A 17,900-nucleotide genomic window follows, 5' to 3' on the forward strand; every position below is an offset into this window, starting at 1 on the left:
ATTTTTAAAGGAGGAACTGAAAAAATTCACAGGTGTCTGCTCTTGTGGGAGGCTAGGCTCACTGTTTGACCCAAGTAGAGTTCCCATCAGTGGATAGGCCATTTTGTTAGTAGCCCAGTGTTTTATTTATGTTTTAATTTCTTAAATGCTTATCTCTTTTTGACCTTAGGCAAACCTAACTCTGCCTGGAAATTCCTGTCCCTGAAGAGGTTTCCCGGTGGCCTTTATGGGCAGGTGGACATGGGCCTTAGAGGCTGGACCCTCACATCCCTGGCTGGGAAGTGACCTCCTGAGGCTAGGGGGGGTGGCCCACCTACTTGACCTCATTCCCAGGGAAACAGGAGTCTTGATGCTGTTAGTTGTGGTCCCTGGGTTGCAAATGAAAAGCTTGACCAAGCGTTGATTGCCCACCCAAGCTTTCTAATTAGCTAGTGAGTTCCATTTATTTCTGGGCACTCACTCTGAGGATGCAGGATAAGAAGTTTTAAGTGCCTGCTCTCAAGGAGGGTTTTGGGAAGCCTTATCTTTCTGTAGCACTTTCCCATGTCATCTTCAGCCTTGTAAGATAATTAACACATGAAGGGTTGGGAGGGGGGATGTTCCAAGCTTAGAGCCAAGGCACTTTCTTTCTTTCTTTTTTTTTTTTTTAATTGGGGTATAGTTGCTTTACAAATCTGTGTTAGTTTCTTCTGTACAGCAAAGTGAATCAGCAATATGTATATATATATATATCCCCTCTTTCTTGGATTTCCTTCCCATTTAGGTCACCACAGAGCATACAGTTCCCTGTGCTATACAATGTTATTAGTTAGTTATCTGTTTTACACTTAGTAGTGTATATATGTCAATTCCAATCTCCCAATTCATCCCACCCACCCCTTACCCCATAGTATCCATACGTTTGTTCTCTATGTCTGTGTCTCTGTTTCTGCTTTGTAAATAAGATTGTCTATACCAGTTTTTTTCATATTCCACATATATGTGTTAATATATGATATCTGACTTACTTCACTCTGTATGACAGTCTCTAGGTCCGTCCATGTCTCTACAAATGACCCAATTTCGTTCCTTTTTATGGCTGAGTAATATTCCATTGTATATATGTACCACATCTTTATCCATGCATCTGTTGATGGACATTTAGGTTGCTTCCATGTCCTGGCTGTTGTAAATAGTGCTGCAGTGAACATTGGGGTACATATATCTTTTTGAATTAGTTTTTAATCTTTTCCAGATATATACTCAAGAGTGGAATTGCTAGATGATAGTTCTATTTTTTTTTTTTTTTTTTTTTGGTGGTACGCGGGCCTCCCACTGTTGCGGCCTCTCCCGTTGCAGAGCACAGGCTCCGGACGTGCAGGCTCAGCGGCCATGGCTCACGGGCCCAGCTGCTCCGCAGCATGTGGGATCTTCCCGGACCGGGGCACGAACCTGTGTCCCCTGCATTGGCAGGCGGACTCTCAACCACTGCGCCACCAGGGAAGCCCTGATAGTTCTATTTTTAGTTTTTAAGGAACCTCCATACTGTTCTCCATAGTGGCTGTATCAATTTACATTCCCACCAACAATGCACGAGGGTTCCCTTTTCTCCACACCCTCTCCAGCATTTATTGTTTGTGGATGATGGCCATTTTGACTGGTGTGAGGTGATACCTCACTGTAGTTTTGACTTGCATTTCTCTAATAATTAGTGATGTTGAGCATCTTTTCAAATGTTTGTTGACCATCTGTATATTTTCTTTGGAGAAATGTCTATTTAGGTCTTCTGCCCATTTTTTGATTGGGTTGTTTTTTTTGATATTGAGCTGCATGAGCTGTTTGTATGTTTTGGAGATTAATCCTTTGTCAGTTGCTTCATTTGCAAATATTTTCTCCCATTCTGAGGGTTGTCTTTTCGTCTTGTTTATGGTTTCCTTGGCTGTGCAAAAGCTTTTAAGTTTCATGAGGTCCCACTTGTTTATTTTTGTTTTTATTTCCATTTCTCTAGGAGGTGGGTCAAAAAAGATCTTGCTGTAATTTATGTCAGAGAGTGTTTTGCCTATGTTTTCCTCTAAGCGTTTTATAGTGTCTGGCCTTACATTTAGGTCTTTACTCCATTTTGAGTTTATTTTTGTGTATGCTGTTAGGGAGTGTTCTAATTTCATTCTCTTACATGTAGCTGTCCAGTTTTCCCAGCACCACTTATTGAAAAGGCTGTCTGTGCTCCATTGTATATTCTGGCCTCCTTTTTCATAGATTAGGTGACCACAGGTGTGTGGGTTATCTCTGGGCTTTCTATCTTGTACCACTGATCTATATTTCTGTTGTTGTGCCGGTACCATACTGTCTAGAGCCAAGCCACTTTTATTTTACTCTTCTATCATCCCCCCGACCCTTCTTCTTTCCTTGCTCCTTCAACTTATCCTTTCAGACTCTCAGCTATAGTCATGGTTAGACCCAGAGGAAACACATACTCACTGAAAATTAAAACTTGCACTGATCAGTTTATACAATTTCTACTTCAGATTACTCTGACTCACCATATGCCATATATTTGTATATTTTTTCTCCTTAAAAACTGCAAACAAAGATGAACATCTTGTGATCTGGCCTCCAAGAACAACCAAGTTTAAATTTCACCCCTTTTCAGCCTCAAGTAGAGAGAGAGAGAGAGAGAGAGATGCTGAAATCCCACTACAGTTTCCATTTGAATGTATTAGAATATGGACTTAGAAAATAACATCTGAACCTCATTTTGAAAATGGAGCTCTTCCCAAACCACTTGGCTGTGGCGGGGCCTCTGCAGATGAAGTCTTGCTTTAGCAGCACTGGGCTGGGCTTGGCTTGGCTTGATGCGGCCTTTCAGCTATTACTGAACCTCTGCTTGAAAGACTGTGCTGTCTGCCCGCCAGCAAGAGAGACTCCTCCCCACCGTGTGTCCGTCTCCTCCTCCCCTCCTGATGGCTGAGTGTTCTTCAGAGCAGTGAGCTCCATTAGCCGCCTTCTTCGAGTCATTGTCATGGTGTTGGGATGGCTGCCAGAGCCTCAGAAAAGAAAGGTCGAAGCTTGAGGTTGGGCTCCCCAAATGGGGTAGTGTCGTTGGGCATTTAGCATTCCTGAAATTAATAGTTGATGAGGATTTAAATAATGTCATGATTTTCCCCCTGAACATTCCAGCTGGTCATTTCTTTTAGGCACTTTTTTTGGGTCTAAGTTTATCTACCTCTGAATACACCTTTCTACTTTTGAACCACACTCCTTACAATTGAATCCTCATCACAGTTAGAAAGCTTGTTTTAAAAATATGCAGTGACAGTATATTCAAAGTCTCAGGTTCTCCTACTTTTGTTTTCAAACAAAGCCAATCCCTTCACATGTGTTCATCACACAAGAAGCAGAGCAGTACACATACTAGATCTTCAGGGGCTGTTAATGACTGGAGCTTTTCTTCTCAGGCTTGAGGAGTTATGTCTGCTCCAAGTATCTGTAAGTAGATTCACTGTTTGCTGAGGGTCAGGATAGCGGGTTAAGAAGGAGTTCATTATTTTCACCTGAGTAGATACTTTCTTTGAAGGAAATTCATCAGTTGTGTGGGCCATGGAATTTGGGAAGCTCCCGGGAATGTTGTTCTATTTAAGAAAATGCTGACTTACTCCGTGGTTTATTCTAGATGTTGAATGGGTGATCAACAAGTCATGCTGGGGAGATGGCAGCCTGAGGCTAGAGAGGCAATTGGTTTACAAATTAGAACAAAGTGAACTGACCCCCACAAGACTTCGGCCTCATCAGCTCCTTGCCACTTGTGGTGTGCTGTTTGACAGCCCTTATTTCTAATTCTCAGCCTGAAGCCTGAAACCAAAACCTCAAAAGCCCCTTTGAAGAATCAAATAAAATTCTGTGTCTTATGGATATTTGTTTAGTATGTATTTACACACACACACACAGAAGAAACCGTTATTTGATGTTGGGAGCAATGTTGTTGAAAAGGGTGTCAATGTACCTTTAACTCTAGAAATATTTTATATAAAAGGATCAGGCCCATGATGACATGTTTAACTGTTGCAAGTAGATTTTAGGTCCTTTGAGTAGAAATGGTCTCATCCCCTGGGACCTCAGCAAGTCTTCCAGCTCCTGTTCAACCTCCCACCAGCCTCCTGGCTCATGGGTGTGTTGAGCACTGAGGACTGGACATATTGGCCCAACATGTTAACAATTTTTATATGTAATAAGAGCAGATGAAATCTTTGTTGTCAACTATAAACTTACCAAATGCCCATGGTTTCTTAGACCTCAACGATATGCATTAAAAAGCTGGTTTATTTGTTCATTTGCTTGGGTAAAACAACAAGCTGATGTTAATCTTGAGCTGAAATAATTTTCCTCAACAGGTTATGTGGCTCATGAGTTTATTTTGGATACCAGACCCTTCAAAAAGTCTGCAAATATTGAGGCCGTCGATGTGGCCAAGAGGCTTCAGGATTATGGTGAGTGGTCTCCCGCGAGTGACCCCTTGTAGGGGAACTTGGGTTTTTGACATTCACGTAGCTGCCCATGCTGGCTATGGACCACAGACTGAATGTGCAGGTACCATAGTAAACTGATCCACAGGCTAAATGGGGATCTGGGGGCTGTGGATAGAGAAAAAACTTTCCCCATGACTCCATTGGTACCGTCCTTCAAAAGATATTAAATCACACATTTTGAATCCATCAGCAGCCAGGTAAAGAAGACTTTATAGTTAACAAAGTTAAAAATCCCAGAGAAAATGATCGCTGCTCTCTGCCCATGTTTCTGGTAAATCCTTCCACCTATCCTACTCCTGGTAAACAGAGAGGTCCATGAAAGTGAAGGAAGTGAAGCAGGCATCCTGTAGGAGTGTTAGAAAGATGAGTGGCATTTGAGTTTTATAGCCACCTCTATCATGGCGTAGCTGTTTTAGCTGCTCATAGAGATGAAGGAATAGGTGCACCTTGTTTCCACAGAGATGATGTGATTTTCTGTGAAGTCTTTTACCTGTGTGTTGTTAGTGGATGTTCACTCAGCACAGCCGTTATTAAAATACATTTTCTTAGTGACATTATTAATAGTATCACAGAACCTTCAATTCTCAGGAAGGCTAAGTTGGGGAGAACTTTGCCTTTTGATGGATGTGGAGTCCTATCTGAATTTTAAGATGATTTGAATGACTTCTTTTAATAAGGAATGTAAAAACTTTAATAATTTAATAGTTTTACTACCGTATCATAACGGGAGTCCCACGTGTGTGACTCATTTCTCTCGTGAATGAATGATCTTATTATGTAGAGTTACACTGGTAATAAATGGGAAAACCAGAGACAGTTTTCATTAATGAAATTAGCAATTACCTCAAAATCTCCTGTTGGCTGCTCCTATGACCCGACTTAACTTCCCAGGCAATGGCTGAGTGATGGCTGATTCAGGTTAAGGCTTCCCTTCTGCGATGTGTGGTCTGTATCCCGCATCTGACTGCAGCAGCATTTGCAGGGAGCGAGGTGGGGGATGGAGGTAGGAGGGAAGTGGTATTTGAAGTTACTGCCCAGTATTTCCAAGTTCTGCTCTATCTACAACCTTGATATTTTGATGTTTGATAGAGTGATGGCTGTGCTTGCCCTAAGCCCAGAATTGTCCAGGTGCCTGGCACTCAGAACAATTGTGCTTAATAAGTGAGAGAATGAATCAACGGCTAAGTAAAAAAAACAGCAGTGAAAATGACAGCACAGATTCTGGGTCTAAATCACCTACTGAATCAGAATTACTGATTACACTAGGGGTGAGGCCTAGTAATCTGTGTTTACAAGCACTCTATGGATGAGTCCTATCAGGTGAGTGTGGCGCATGCTGCCACACGGCAGAGATTTCCAAACTTAACCTGATTCTGATATGAGTTTTTAAAGGCTTATACCTTGGATTTCCTGAATCAGGGTTAAAATCCAGGAATCCATGTTTCCATGACAACTCAGATGGTTCCAGATATGGGAACCACTACAGCAGAAAATACCGGGCTGAATTTGCTCACACATGGAATTGAGGTCAGACTTAATGGGTAATGAGATCAGCTTGTTGTTTAAAAAAGAAATCCCTTTCTGATTTGGGTGACACAGTTGTAGGCATTTGTCAAAATTCATTAAATTGTACACTTAAAGATTTGTGTATTTCACAATAAGTAAACTATCACAAAAATACGGGGACAGATATTGAATTCAGATATTGAATTCTAGCTAATATGCACGCTGAAGTGTTTAAGGGGGAAGTGTACTGATGACTGCAACATGCTTGGAAATGCATCAAAACTAAGATGGATGCCTTAGATATGTGATAGGCATAGATGACTAGATATGTGATAAAGCAAACAGAGCATCATTGTAGATTCTAGGTAGAAGGTGTATGGGTGTTCACTCTACAGTCCTTTCAACTTATCGGTATATTTGAACAATTTTATAATAAAATGTTGAGAAGACAATCCCTTAAAGAATGCAGGCATGACGCTATAAAGCACTCCAAGTAATGATGCACACCAGAATTGGGAACCATTGCCCTCCAGGGCCAACTTAGTTGACAGAAATATCAACCTGGGAGCTGTTCTTAATCTTTTAAAGTTTCATAGGAAAAAGTGTAAGAATTGGGAAAAAGTTGTTTTTGGCTTTTGTCCAGGAAATCTCTCTTGACCATGTGTCTTGTCGATTCATCTTAACATGTGAAAGCTTTTGGAAACATAGAAATACCTTCAGCCTGTATTCAGTGTAAAGGCAAAGACTTTCTACATCCTGGGCAAGCCTCAGTTTCCTCATCTGTAAAATAGGGACAGTAACGCTCACCCCAGGCTCCTTAATGCTTGTTACCTCATTATTTAACTTTTGATAGGCTATAATATTTTAATTTCTCTTAACTGAAAGTAATACATGAACATTATAAAAAGATTCTAAAACACAAAGTGAAATAAAAACCCTAGTCTCATTTTCTGGCAATAACCCTGTTAGAATTTTAGTATTTATTCTTCAAAGCAGCTTCCCTCATAAAATATACATACATATTTAAAGTGTATGTATATATATACACATACACACATATATGTGTATATATATAAATACTTTGCCATTTTAAAAATAGAAATGAGACAATATCATTAGGTAGCTTGCCTTTTTCACTTAAGTTGGGTAAACATGCAAAAATATTAACAAATATACATTTAAATACTAAGAATGGTTGCATATTTATTGTATGGAAGCCCAGTAAAATTTGCCTAACCAATCCTCTATTGTTGGATGTTAGGTTATTTCCTAAGCTTTTCTTCCATAAATAGTGCTAAAATGAATCCCTAGATATATATGGTAGCAAACTTATCAGATTATTTTCCTTGGGATAAACTATAAGATGGGGAGGGTCTCTTCTTCACAACTGGAGAGGTCAAAATTAGTGACACAAGTTCCCCCATCTCCTTTGCAGGATTTCATGCCCCTACCATGTCCTGGCCAGTGGCAGGCACTCTCATGATTGAGCCCACTGAGTCGGAAGACAAGGCAGAGCTGGATAGGTTCTGCGATGCCATGATCAGCATTCGGCAGGAAATCGCCGACATTGAGGAGGGCCGCATTGACCCTAGGGTCAATCCACTGAAGGTACGTAGGCACTGGTACTTTATCTAAAATATCCCAGAGTAGAAAACAGTGTCTGGATGGTGTGCTGGCAACCTCTGAAGTCTTACAGGAAGATGATATTCTTGCCTAGAATAATGCCATTCTTCTGAGCAGACCATACGTTCATTACCTGGAAGTTTAAATCTTCTTGAATCAACACAACAGTCGTTACTCAAGTATAATGTGGTTATTTCTTTTCTTTTTCTTTTAAGATTTTTTTGATGTGGACCATTTTTAAAGTGTTTATTGAATTTGTTATAATATTGCTTCTGTTTTATGTTTCCGTTTTTTGGCCACGAGGCATGTGGGATCTTAGCTCCCTGTCCAGGGATGGAACCCACAACACCTGCATTGGAAGGCAAAGTCTTAACCACTGGACCTTCAGGGAAACCCCAAATGTGGTTATTTCTGATATGTTTTAACTTTATGTATGCGTTTGGTGGTTGCGGGAGCTATTTACCCCACAAGGACCCAGTTGGCTTCCAAAGGAGGGAGCAGAGGCTGAAGGACCCTATATAGTTGGAGAAGTCTTATCGTTCTGTGTCTCTGTTTGATGCACTCTACTGAGATTATTATTATTATTATTATTTTTTTTTTTTTTTTTGCGGTACGCGGGCCTCTCACTGTTGTGGCCTCTCCCGTTGCGGAGCACAGGCTCCGGACGCGCAGGCTCAGCAGCCATGGCTCACGGGCCCAGCCGCTCCGCGGCACGTGGGATCCTCCCAGACCGGGGCACGAACCCGTGTCCCCTGCATCGGCAGGTGGACTCCCAACCACTGCGCCACCAGGGAAGCCCTCTACTGAGATTATTTACCTTATAAACTCTGGATAAATATATTCTTTTATTGGAGTAGTTATCTCTTAGAACAAGCAGATTGGTACTTGGCCTGAATGTTTTACCATGTTTATGGCCTACACTGGAAACAAAATTGTTAGGCATTACTTCGCCTCTTCCAAGATATGTTCCTTTTATATCTGGTCAGACCTCTAAGTTCTGTATTAGGTCCAGACATTATTAAGCTGAGGGATCATGAACTGAGAATACCTCGAAGGCTGTGGTTCTGTTGTTATGGCTTCAAGCCAGAGGAGTATGAGATGTTCAGGGGAGCTCAGACAAGTTCCAGAGCTGCCCAGCTGAAGGTGGAGTGCTGGGGCCAGTGGCTGGTGGGAGAAGGCCAGCACTGTGCTCAGTGTGAGTTTGACAGGGTAGTGGAGGAATATAATATGATTTGCTCTCATTATTATTTCTCTTTTCTCTGGATTCTTTCAGGGTTTAGGCAGTTTTTTTAAAAAATAGCAATAGACATCTAAAGAATACAGTACTGAGATACAAAAGCAAGTGGAGGATAATACTCACAGGATGATATAAGGTTTAGAACTAGGCTACCAAACTAGGCTCTATGCAGTTTATTAATATATGCAGTAATAGTATAAAAACATGATGAGAATTGTGCAACCAAATTCAAGATAGTGGTTATCGCTGGGGAGGGCCAGCAATAAGATGGAAGGGGATATGCAGGCAGCTTCAACTGTATCTGTAATGTTTCTTGTTTTAAAACGTTAAGAAATATGACAAAAATGTTGATTTGTGTTGGGTGCTTATTTTATTACTATAACTTTCTGATATTTGAAATATTTCACAGTAAAAATTTTCCTACCAAAATTTCCTTCCCCCCAAACTGAAACAAAAGCACCACCCTCCGTCCATGGGCTTCCATCACCTCACTGGTTGATGTGACGTGTGGAAGGAAAAGGCAGTGTTCTGCTCTGACCCCTCTTCCCATCAATGTCTCTGTCTCAGATGTCTCCACACTCGTTGACCTGCGTCACGTCCTCCCACTGGGATCGGCCGTATTCCAGAGAGGTGGCAGCATTCCCACTCGTAAGTTCTCCTCTGAAACTGGATGTGCCAGCTGGTCCACGTTCATGTGTGTATGAGGGGCCATCACCTGCGCTGAAGGGCTCCCACTCTTGCTGTCTACTCACCATAGTGACCACACGTAGGACACCTTTGCAGAACAATGCAGAACACAGGAATTGGCTTTCAGAGCTCTGAGGTCAGAGTCAGAATGCCAACCAGGGGCCTGGGAATCCTCAGGGTGCACAGTGCAGGAAGACCAAACAGGAGTCCCTGTCAAGTGGATCGATGTTTTCTACCATCATCCAACAGAGAGATGGGCCCAAATGCAGTCTTTCTCCCCTTTGATTCTTAGGTGAAGGTGCTCTGTGGTATGCTCGGCAGAGTAGGGACAGGGGGATTCGGATGGACAGTAATGAAGGAGGTTGGATTTTAGCTTTTTATACTTCTTGAGTACTTGTTGGGCTAATGGTACCTCAGGCCGTGGGAATATCATTGCAGTTTCCTCTTCCCCACCAAGAGAAACCTCTCAGAATATCCCGGAAGATTTCCATCTTTTGTCCCTTGCAGCCCTTCGTGAAACCAGAAAACAAATTCTGGCCAACCATTGCCCGGATTGATGACATCTATGGAGATCAGCACCTGGTTTGTACCTGCCCACCCATGGATGTTTACGAGTCCCCATTTTCTGAACAGAAGAGGGCCTCTTCTTAGTCTTCTCTCCCTAAGTTCAAGTGACTGATTTAATGGCTTTGGAGCGCCTGATAAAGAAATGTTTCACTTTCCACCACAGACTCAAGTAGGGGTTTTATATACTGTGTATATTTTTGTAATCTCTCTCAAGGTAAATGTAAATACAATTAGCATAGTGAGTGGAAGCCCATTGTTGGAAGATTGATTTGCTTTGGTGCCTCTGCTTTCACATGTAGCAGTTGATGTTCAGTTGCCTTGATTGGGACCACTTAGTTTTTTGCATAGAAAATTCGGGGTGTGCTAGTAACTTTAACTTCAATGTAGCAAGTTTGCAGTATAGAGACTATACTGAAGATCCGATAGACATATTTTTATTCCAAATAAGTCCTTGTGGACTGTGCCATCTGTGGGAAATCCCAGGGCAAATGTTTACATTTTGTATACACTGAAGAAATCTTTTTCCTCCTACTAATTTGCCTAATCTGTAATAGTATTTCTGAGTGTTCTCCTTTTTCCATGTGTGTAGTTTTTAAAAAACTGCAATTAATAATATTCTAATAAAAGCACTGCAATTTGAAGAATGCCTTCTTGGTCCACTTTCCAATGTTAACTCCCATGTACCCTAGTTTCAAAGGAGTTTGAAGGGTAATGAGAATACCCAACCCAGTAGAATCATTACATTATTAGTTGTGTCTTTGGCTAAAGAAACAGTTTGTATGTCTCGGTTAGCAGTGAATGCCACTTTAGCCCTTTCTGCTAGAATTGTGTTTGGCTGCATATAACTGAAAAACAACCAACCACAGCAGGTTAATTAAATTAGCAGTTCATTTTTTTCTCATTTAACAGTTAGTCCAGAGGTAATAAGCCAAGGGGTAGTCTTCAGTCTTCCTGTTCTGCCTCCTTTGCATATAGTCTTCATCCTCACGGTCTTAAGATGGCTACTGCATACCCGGGCATCACATACCTATTCTAGGCAGGAAAAAGGAGGAAAAACAAAAGGCAGATTCCATCCAAGTCAGCTGCTTTTGAAATGCTTTCCCAGAGGTTCCACCCAGTAGCTTCTGCTTACTTTTAACTGGCCAGGCTTGGTTCAAATTGCCACTCCTAGCTGCAAGGGAGTATGAGAAGGTCTTTTACCTGGGCATGTTACTGCCCCAAAGAAAACCAGAAGTTTGTTAATTGAAGAAAAGGAGAAGAATGAGTTTCAGGTAGGCAACTAGCACGCCTGCCACAAATAACTTTTCCTTAGAAATAGCAAATGCTTCATATGTTCTTCCCCAGAAGTTAATGAGCATCTGCTCTAACCCTGACTACTTGGTTCCTTGTTTGTTACTCAACCAACCATTATTCAAGCTATTATGATAGTGACCTGGACGAAAGGTCTGCGTGCTCTATTGAATGCTCTGCAAGCGGTCTACTCATTCTCACACTTAAAAGTTTGTATAACTGTTCATTTCAGCCTAACTAAGCAGTAGCAAAGTGATGGGATCCATGGTTCCTTTTTTACATAATAATTAAATGATGATTAATATCTGTTGAGTACTTCTCAGGTACTATTCTAAGTGTTTATTATTTCATTGGAGCCTCACAACATTCCACTTTTACATGAGGGGGAAGGTATGGAGAGATGCCCAAGGTCACAAAGCTGATGAGAAAGAACAGCCAGAATTTGAACCCAGGCTGAACAACTCCAGTTCCTACCAGTGTAAACTGGGTACCACACTGCCATGGTCACCACACACCTGGAGACTCTGCCCTTCCTGAGCTGGAAACCAGGCTCTCAACACAGACTGACCATCAGGGAATGGAGTAGCCCCTTCTGAGGAAGGACAAGCATGTGTAAGCAAACCATCAGAATGAACAGCAATTCTTTTCTTTCTTATCAGACTGTAAAGTGTTAGTGGTCGAGTGCCCAAGTTGTTTCCACAGCTGGTCATCCACTGCTTGCCCTGAAATATGTTAGGGGCAAAAGCAAGTGATTAAGAGAGTTGAAGTAAACTGTCTGTCTTCACTATTAAGTCGCTCATGCGTTCACCTGAGGCTTGTGCCATCTTTCCCTGCTCTGGGTCTTTGCCTGCATGGTATCCTCCACCTGGAGCACTTGTCCCCGTCACCTTTGCTTTGCTGGCTCCCGTTTGTTCTTCATGTTCCAGCATCTCTTCAGGAGGTCTTCTGCACGTCTCCATGAAATGGGCTCTCTCTCTTATTTTCTAGCTTGGCACTCAGTTTGTTATCCTACACTCTTTGCACAGTTAGTAATTCTTCTGTTTACTTGGTTTCTGCCTGCCTCATTAGACTAAGTTTTCTGAGAGCAGGGACCATATCTCATTCATCATTGGATTCCCAGTGCTGAGCAGGGGTCTTCCACATCGTATGTGTTCAACAAACAAATATAAATTGAATGAATGAAGGAATGATCCTTGATCTCAAAGAGGGACACTGCCATGGAAACCAGTATTCCCAGTGCATGCTGTGAGGGTTCTATTAAAGCTAAGTACAAAATGCCAGGCCTGGGAGACACACCTCTGGACAGGCTTTGTGTAGTTCCCCCTCACCCCCACCTTGTGATAAAATTTACCATTTTAACCATTTTAAATTATTCAATTCAGGGGCATTAAGTACCTACAAAATGTTATGGAGAATATACCTTTTGAGCACTTTTGAAGATGAGGAGTCTGATGTAGACACACATACATCCTGTGAATTGGGCATCCCCCTTGGCCTTCTCACAGCCCTGGGACAGGCCACAGGCCACTCCTGGAACAACCCTCACCTTGCAGCTGTGTGTCATAGAGGGGAAGGGCCCCAGCTCAGTCTGAAAACCCCATGAAGGATTTCTCTGGTGGCGCAGTGGTTAAGAATCCACCTGCCAATGCAGGGGACACGGGTTTGAGCCCTGGTCCGGGAAGATCCCACGTGCCATGGAGCAACTAAGCCCGTGCGCCACAACTACTGAGCCTGCGCTCTAGAGCCCGCGAGCCACAACTACTGAGCCCACACACCGAGAGCCCGTGCGGCGCAACAAGAGAAGCCACCGCACTGGGAAGCCCGTGCGGCGCAACAAGAAAAGCCAGCGCAACAAGAGAAGCCACCGCAGTGGGAAGCCCGCGCACTGCAACAAAGAGTAGTCCCCACTCGCTGCAACTAGAGAAAGCCCACGTGCAGCAATGAAGACCCAACACAGCCAAAAATAAATAAATAATAATAATTAAAAAAAAAAACCATGAACCCTCTAGATACATATAGGGAACGTGTTTTCCAATGACCAAACTGGTGCCTTTCATCCAAATAAAGGAGGTAGGTGCCAGTTTTGGGTGCAAGAAGCCGTCTGGGACAAGCAGTTTGGAAGTTGAGATGTTAGCACTTTGAGAGGTTTGCAGGGCTCGGGGACAGAACGTTTGGCTCAGACATCAGCCAGGGTTAGGGATGTTACCTAGGGCAGTGGTTTTCAAACCTTAGTGTGTCTATATCACCAGAAGGGCTTATAGACAACAGAATGCTGAGCCCTGACGCATTTCTGATTCAATACCCCTGGGGTAGGGCCAGAGAATTTGCATTTCTAACAAGTCCCAGGTTTTGTTGCCTCTCAGCTTTCTTTGTTCACATTTCAGAGACAGTTCCAGAACTCTAAGCCTTTAAGGGATGGGTCTGGGGAGGCAGGTAGTGATGAGGAAGAGGCTGGACTTAGTCAACCTTGCATCTTTTATGCAAATCTTACCATTTTGAGAGGAAAATCCCTCTATGACCGGAGCAGACTGTCCTAGAGCCGATGCCACCTGTGCTTCCGCCTGTCTGGCCTGCTAGGCTTGCTCCTGCCATTTGGAAAACAAATCAGCTTTATTATCAATAAGAAGCCAATTGGAGACTGTGGTTTTAGATCTCTAGCTGGAAGGGCTTGCTTCTCCATTTTTACCCCCATGCTTCGGCAATCTAAGCCCGGGGACACTCCACTCAAGAAAAAAGCTTGAGTCTGTAGAGCAGATACGCTAATCCAGAATTGCTGCCCTGTGCTGATCCCAGGTGAAGGGGGGGGAGATAAAAGCGGGGGGGCTTCCCCAGTGCTAGTGGAGTAACGTGGGTTCATCATCAATCACCTCACCTCCTCTGTGGAGAGCAGTAGGAGGTAAGGCAGGAGTGTTACATCAGCTGAGGTCATTCCAGAATGTCCAGAAGATAAGAATCCAGGAAGCAGGAGTCGGTGCCCAACACAGAGCATAAGATCGTAAGTCTGTTTATTTTCCTGCTGGGTGTAGTGCAGGATAGCAACCAGAGTACTTGCTTTGTAGTCAGCCTGCCTGGGGTGGTATCCCAGCTCCCCTGTATCGTACCTGTATGGCCTCAGAGAAGTTAATTAGCATCCCTGAGCCTCAGTCTCCTTATCTGTAAGATGACATTACCACTCTTAGGTGAGAAAGAATTCGATATATTGTTTGGAACCTGTGGCACAAAGTAATAAATGCTCCTAAATGTTAGCTCCTGTTATTATCCTCATCTTCACTTAGGATCTAGTGTCCTATTCTATACATCCTGCACTCCCTGTCCCAGCACAGGAGTCCTGACTCCAGTTTGACTTACCTTGCATTCAGATCCATCTTCTTTCCCTTTCCATTCCTAACGGCCCTTTTCCTCTGGACCACCAGAGAAAGTGGGAGGAACATGAGCTGTGACTTCATACGGATCTGGATTAAATTCTCAGATATACCAACTGTTTTGAGAACACAGGCAAATTCACTTATCCTTTCTGCACTTCAGTTACTTAAGGTATAAAATAGCAATAATAAAAGTACTTACTTCAGTCAGCCTTGATTGTAAGGATTAAACAAGATAGAGTGAGCACTTGGCATAGTGTCTGTTACCTAGAAATCACTAACTTATTCAGCAAACTGACTGAGCCATTATGTACCAGGCACCATTCTAAATGACAGAGATACAAGATGAACAAGAAAGTTAAGCCCTCTTTCATGGGACATCAATTCTAGATGGACAAACACATCAAGACTTCACAGTATTAAATGTTCTTTAGAAAACAAAAACCAATATGGTCTGTGGGTGGGTGGCGTTTGGGAATCCTTTACATTAGGTGACCAGGGAATGATTCTCTTACAAGGTGACTTTCAGGCTAAAATCTGAACAAAAAGAAGCCAGCCATGACTAGATGTGGAGAAGGGGCGAAGGGGGTGTTCAGGAAGAGGGAGAAGCATATTCGAAGGCCTTAATATCTGTATTCTCCATCTTATTTAGCATTTGGTTATTTTCAATCTCATATGTAAAGGGTTTTAAGAATCCCTGGGAAATAGGGAAGGAAGAAAGAAGATGAGGAATAAACGCTGGGGTCGAAGAAAGGTGTCCGAATCTTTCTGGAGTCAAGAAGGGGGAGGAGGGGTTTGAGCCTAGAGTCGAGATCATAGGGAATGAAAATAGGGTCCAGAGAGGAAAAAAGGGACCCCGGCTCAGGATGGAGGGCTTTGAGGGAAAAGGAGAAAAGGTATTGGGGAGTGGGGGCGGTCCTTCGGTCAGGAAGGGAGGGAAGGATTTGTAATTGGGGAAGGAGGGAGGGAAGAGAACTGAAAGTGGGAAAAAGATGCAGGTTAGGAACAGGAAGGAAATGGGGGAGGAGGTAGTAGGGGTCTGTGGTAGGATGGGGAGAAGGATTCAGATGTGGAAGAGGAAAGAACATCATTAGCTCAGTGACACGGCAGATGAAAGAAATATTAGGGGGAAAGAAAAGCCAGGTTGGGGGGTAGGGGAGGTGGGAGAAAGTTCTCCAGGGTAAGAAGAGAAGGGAGTCAAGAGCATGAACAATTGGCCCAATTAAGGAGGCAGGAGAGAACTCCCTCAAATGAGGAAGAGGAGAGAAATCAAGAGAATGGGGAAGGGGGATGGTTAAAAAGTTGACTTGAGAGCACAGCGTCTGACAAAAGGAAAGGGTGGAGGGCAGGAGGAAGCCCAAGCTTGAGAGGGAGGCCAGCAGTAAACAGAAGGTGGAGGAAGAGGAGAGAAGCAGTGTTGGGTGGAGGGGGGGTGGCGAGTGGACAAAGAGACCTAGGGTCCAAGTTCCCTGGATGAGAAAGAGGCTGGGAGGGGGGCACCAGACACAGTGGAGTGGGAAGGCCTCTCAATAAAGGGGTAGAGAGAGGACCCCATGATTAGGAGGGAAATGCGTGTGGGAGGGGAGGACGCTGAGAGAAGAGGAAGGACAAGGAAGTCTTTCTTAGAAACCAGCTAGGCGGCAAGAGTTCTGAACTGAGGGAACCATACAGGAGCCAAACCTGAGGCCAGAGGTAAGGAAGTAAGAGGCAGGGGGGTGACTACCTCGGGGTTAGGATGTCTGTGAAGTTGAAAACTGAGTCCAGAGAGCAGCAAAGCCCTGAGGACAGGGCTGGTGGAAACCTCCCAGGAAGGGAGCCTGAGGGCCTGGAGGACCCGCCTGCTTATAACTGGCCACAGAAGCAGGCAGGGACCCTGCTGTGTATGACTAACCAAGATGTGTGGTCTGTGCGGGTGAGTGTATGATGTTCTTTTTCCTCTTTCTTGCTTCTCCTGTTCATATGTAATTCTTATCGCTTGCTTCATTGAGTACTTGATCTCTCCCTTCCCCCCTCCCCTAGCCCGCCCTGTTCCGGGGGGCCTCCTAGCTGTAGCTTTACCTTGCCAACTAACTTCCCAGCCTTCGTACACATTTCCATCTGGAGCTTTTCCCATGTCTTCTCCCCAGCTCTCATATATATAACTTCCTCAGGAAGGGGAGTAAGTCCCTGATATTAAAGAAGCTACAATCTCTGCCGTCAGATCACCCATCCTGAAGTTTGTTTTAGAACATGTAGTCTATCTAGGGGAGGGGGCAGTCTCTGGTGCCTGGAACTGGGAAGGGTTACTGGATACCTTTTCCGTAAAAGCAGTGCTGCTCAATTAGGGTTTTAAGAGGCTTTTGAAGGCTAACCTGGAAATCTACCTCTTTCCTCTGTATCACTGTTCCTACAGGAAATATTTGTACAAGTTCATAGAAGAGATTTCATTTCCAACCTACATTAAGTCACAGATTATGGCCATCATTCTTTGACAAATTAAGTTCTGAAATGCAGGTTGGAGATTGCCTATAATTTCTCCTGAATTCAAGAGAATCAATGGACAATGGAAGGTTGAAAAAAATCAACTACAAATTATTTTTTGAAATGGACCTACATGACTCTCTGGGGGTCTGGATCTCTTATAGAGGTCTAGGGTTTTCAGAACCAATGCAAGATAATTTTAGTGTGATTTTGATCTATTGCACTGTAAAAGCACTAGTAAAAGCGTTTGTAGACTTTGGGGTATGACATTTTCAATTTCCTACAAAAGCGCTTCTGAAGATCATTTGAAAAAAATAAAACAAAAAACTTGGTGAGATTCATAAGATTTAAGTGCTTTAAGTAACAGCCGAAGTTATAAATTCCCAGAAAACAGGGTGGAATCCAACAGCACCAGGAGTGATATCAGTCATCCTAAAAAAATGCAGAATTTCCCCCAACAGTGCTGCCACTGGAAACTTGATCCAAAATTGCTACTCACTGCAGTAGGAAGCAGCCAAAGTACAATTAGATTACAAACAGATTCTTTCTTAAAAGTCTGGCATAAAGAATGGAAAAAGATAACTTGCTTGCATTCAAGACATTTTATCCAACGTGAACTGCATAGGAATATTAAAGTTCCCCAAAATAGAAGAAATAGATGTTTTT

The 17,900-nt window shown here is 43.2% G+C and overlaps 1 protein-coding gene across 4 annotated transcripts in view; it reads left to right on the top strand.

Annotated features, from left to right (window-relative positions):
* GLDC (glycine decarboxylase) overlaps positions 1-16,185 on the top strand; it is a 108,004-nt gene extending 91,819 nt beyond the window's left edge. For 2 of the 4 annotated variants that reach the window (XM_082618117.1, XM_082618120.1), the window contains 3 exons: positions 4,368-4,463; positions 7,444-7,616; positions 9,436-10,056. In XM_082618117.1, coding sequence (XP_082474243.1) covers positions 4,368-4,463; positions 7,444-7,616; positions 9,436-9,690 — 524 coding nt within the window. In that variant the 3' untranslated portion in view covers positions 9,691-10,056. The other 2 variants (XM_082618118.1, XM_082618119.1) reach the window with 2 other exon arrangements.
* Positions 16,186-17,900: the final 1,715 nt, after the last annotated feature.

Source organism: Mesoplodon mirus (genome assembly GCF_964341445.2).
Source record: "Mesoplodon mirus genome assembly, chromosome: 1".
NCBI classification, from domain to species: Eukaryota; Metazoa; Chordata; class Mammalia; order Artiodactyla; family Ziphiidae; genus Mesoplodon; species Mesoplodon mirus.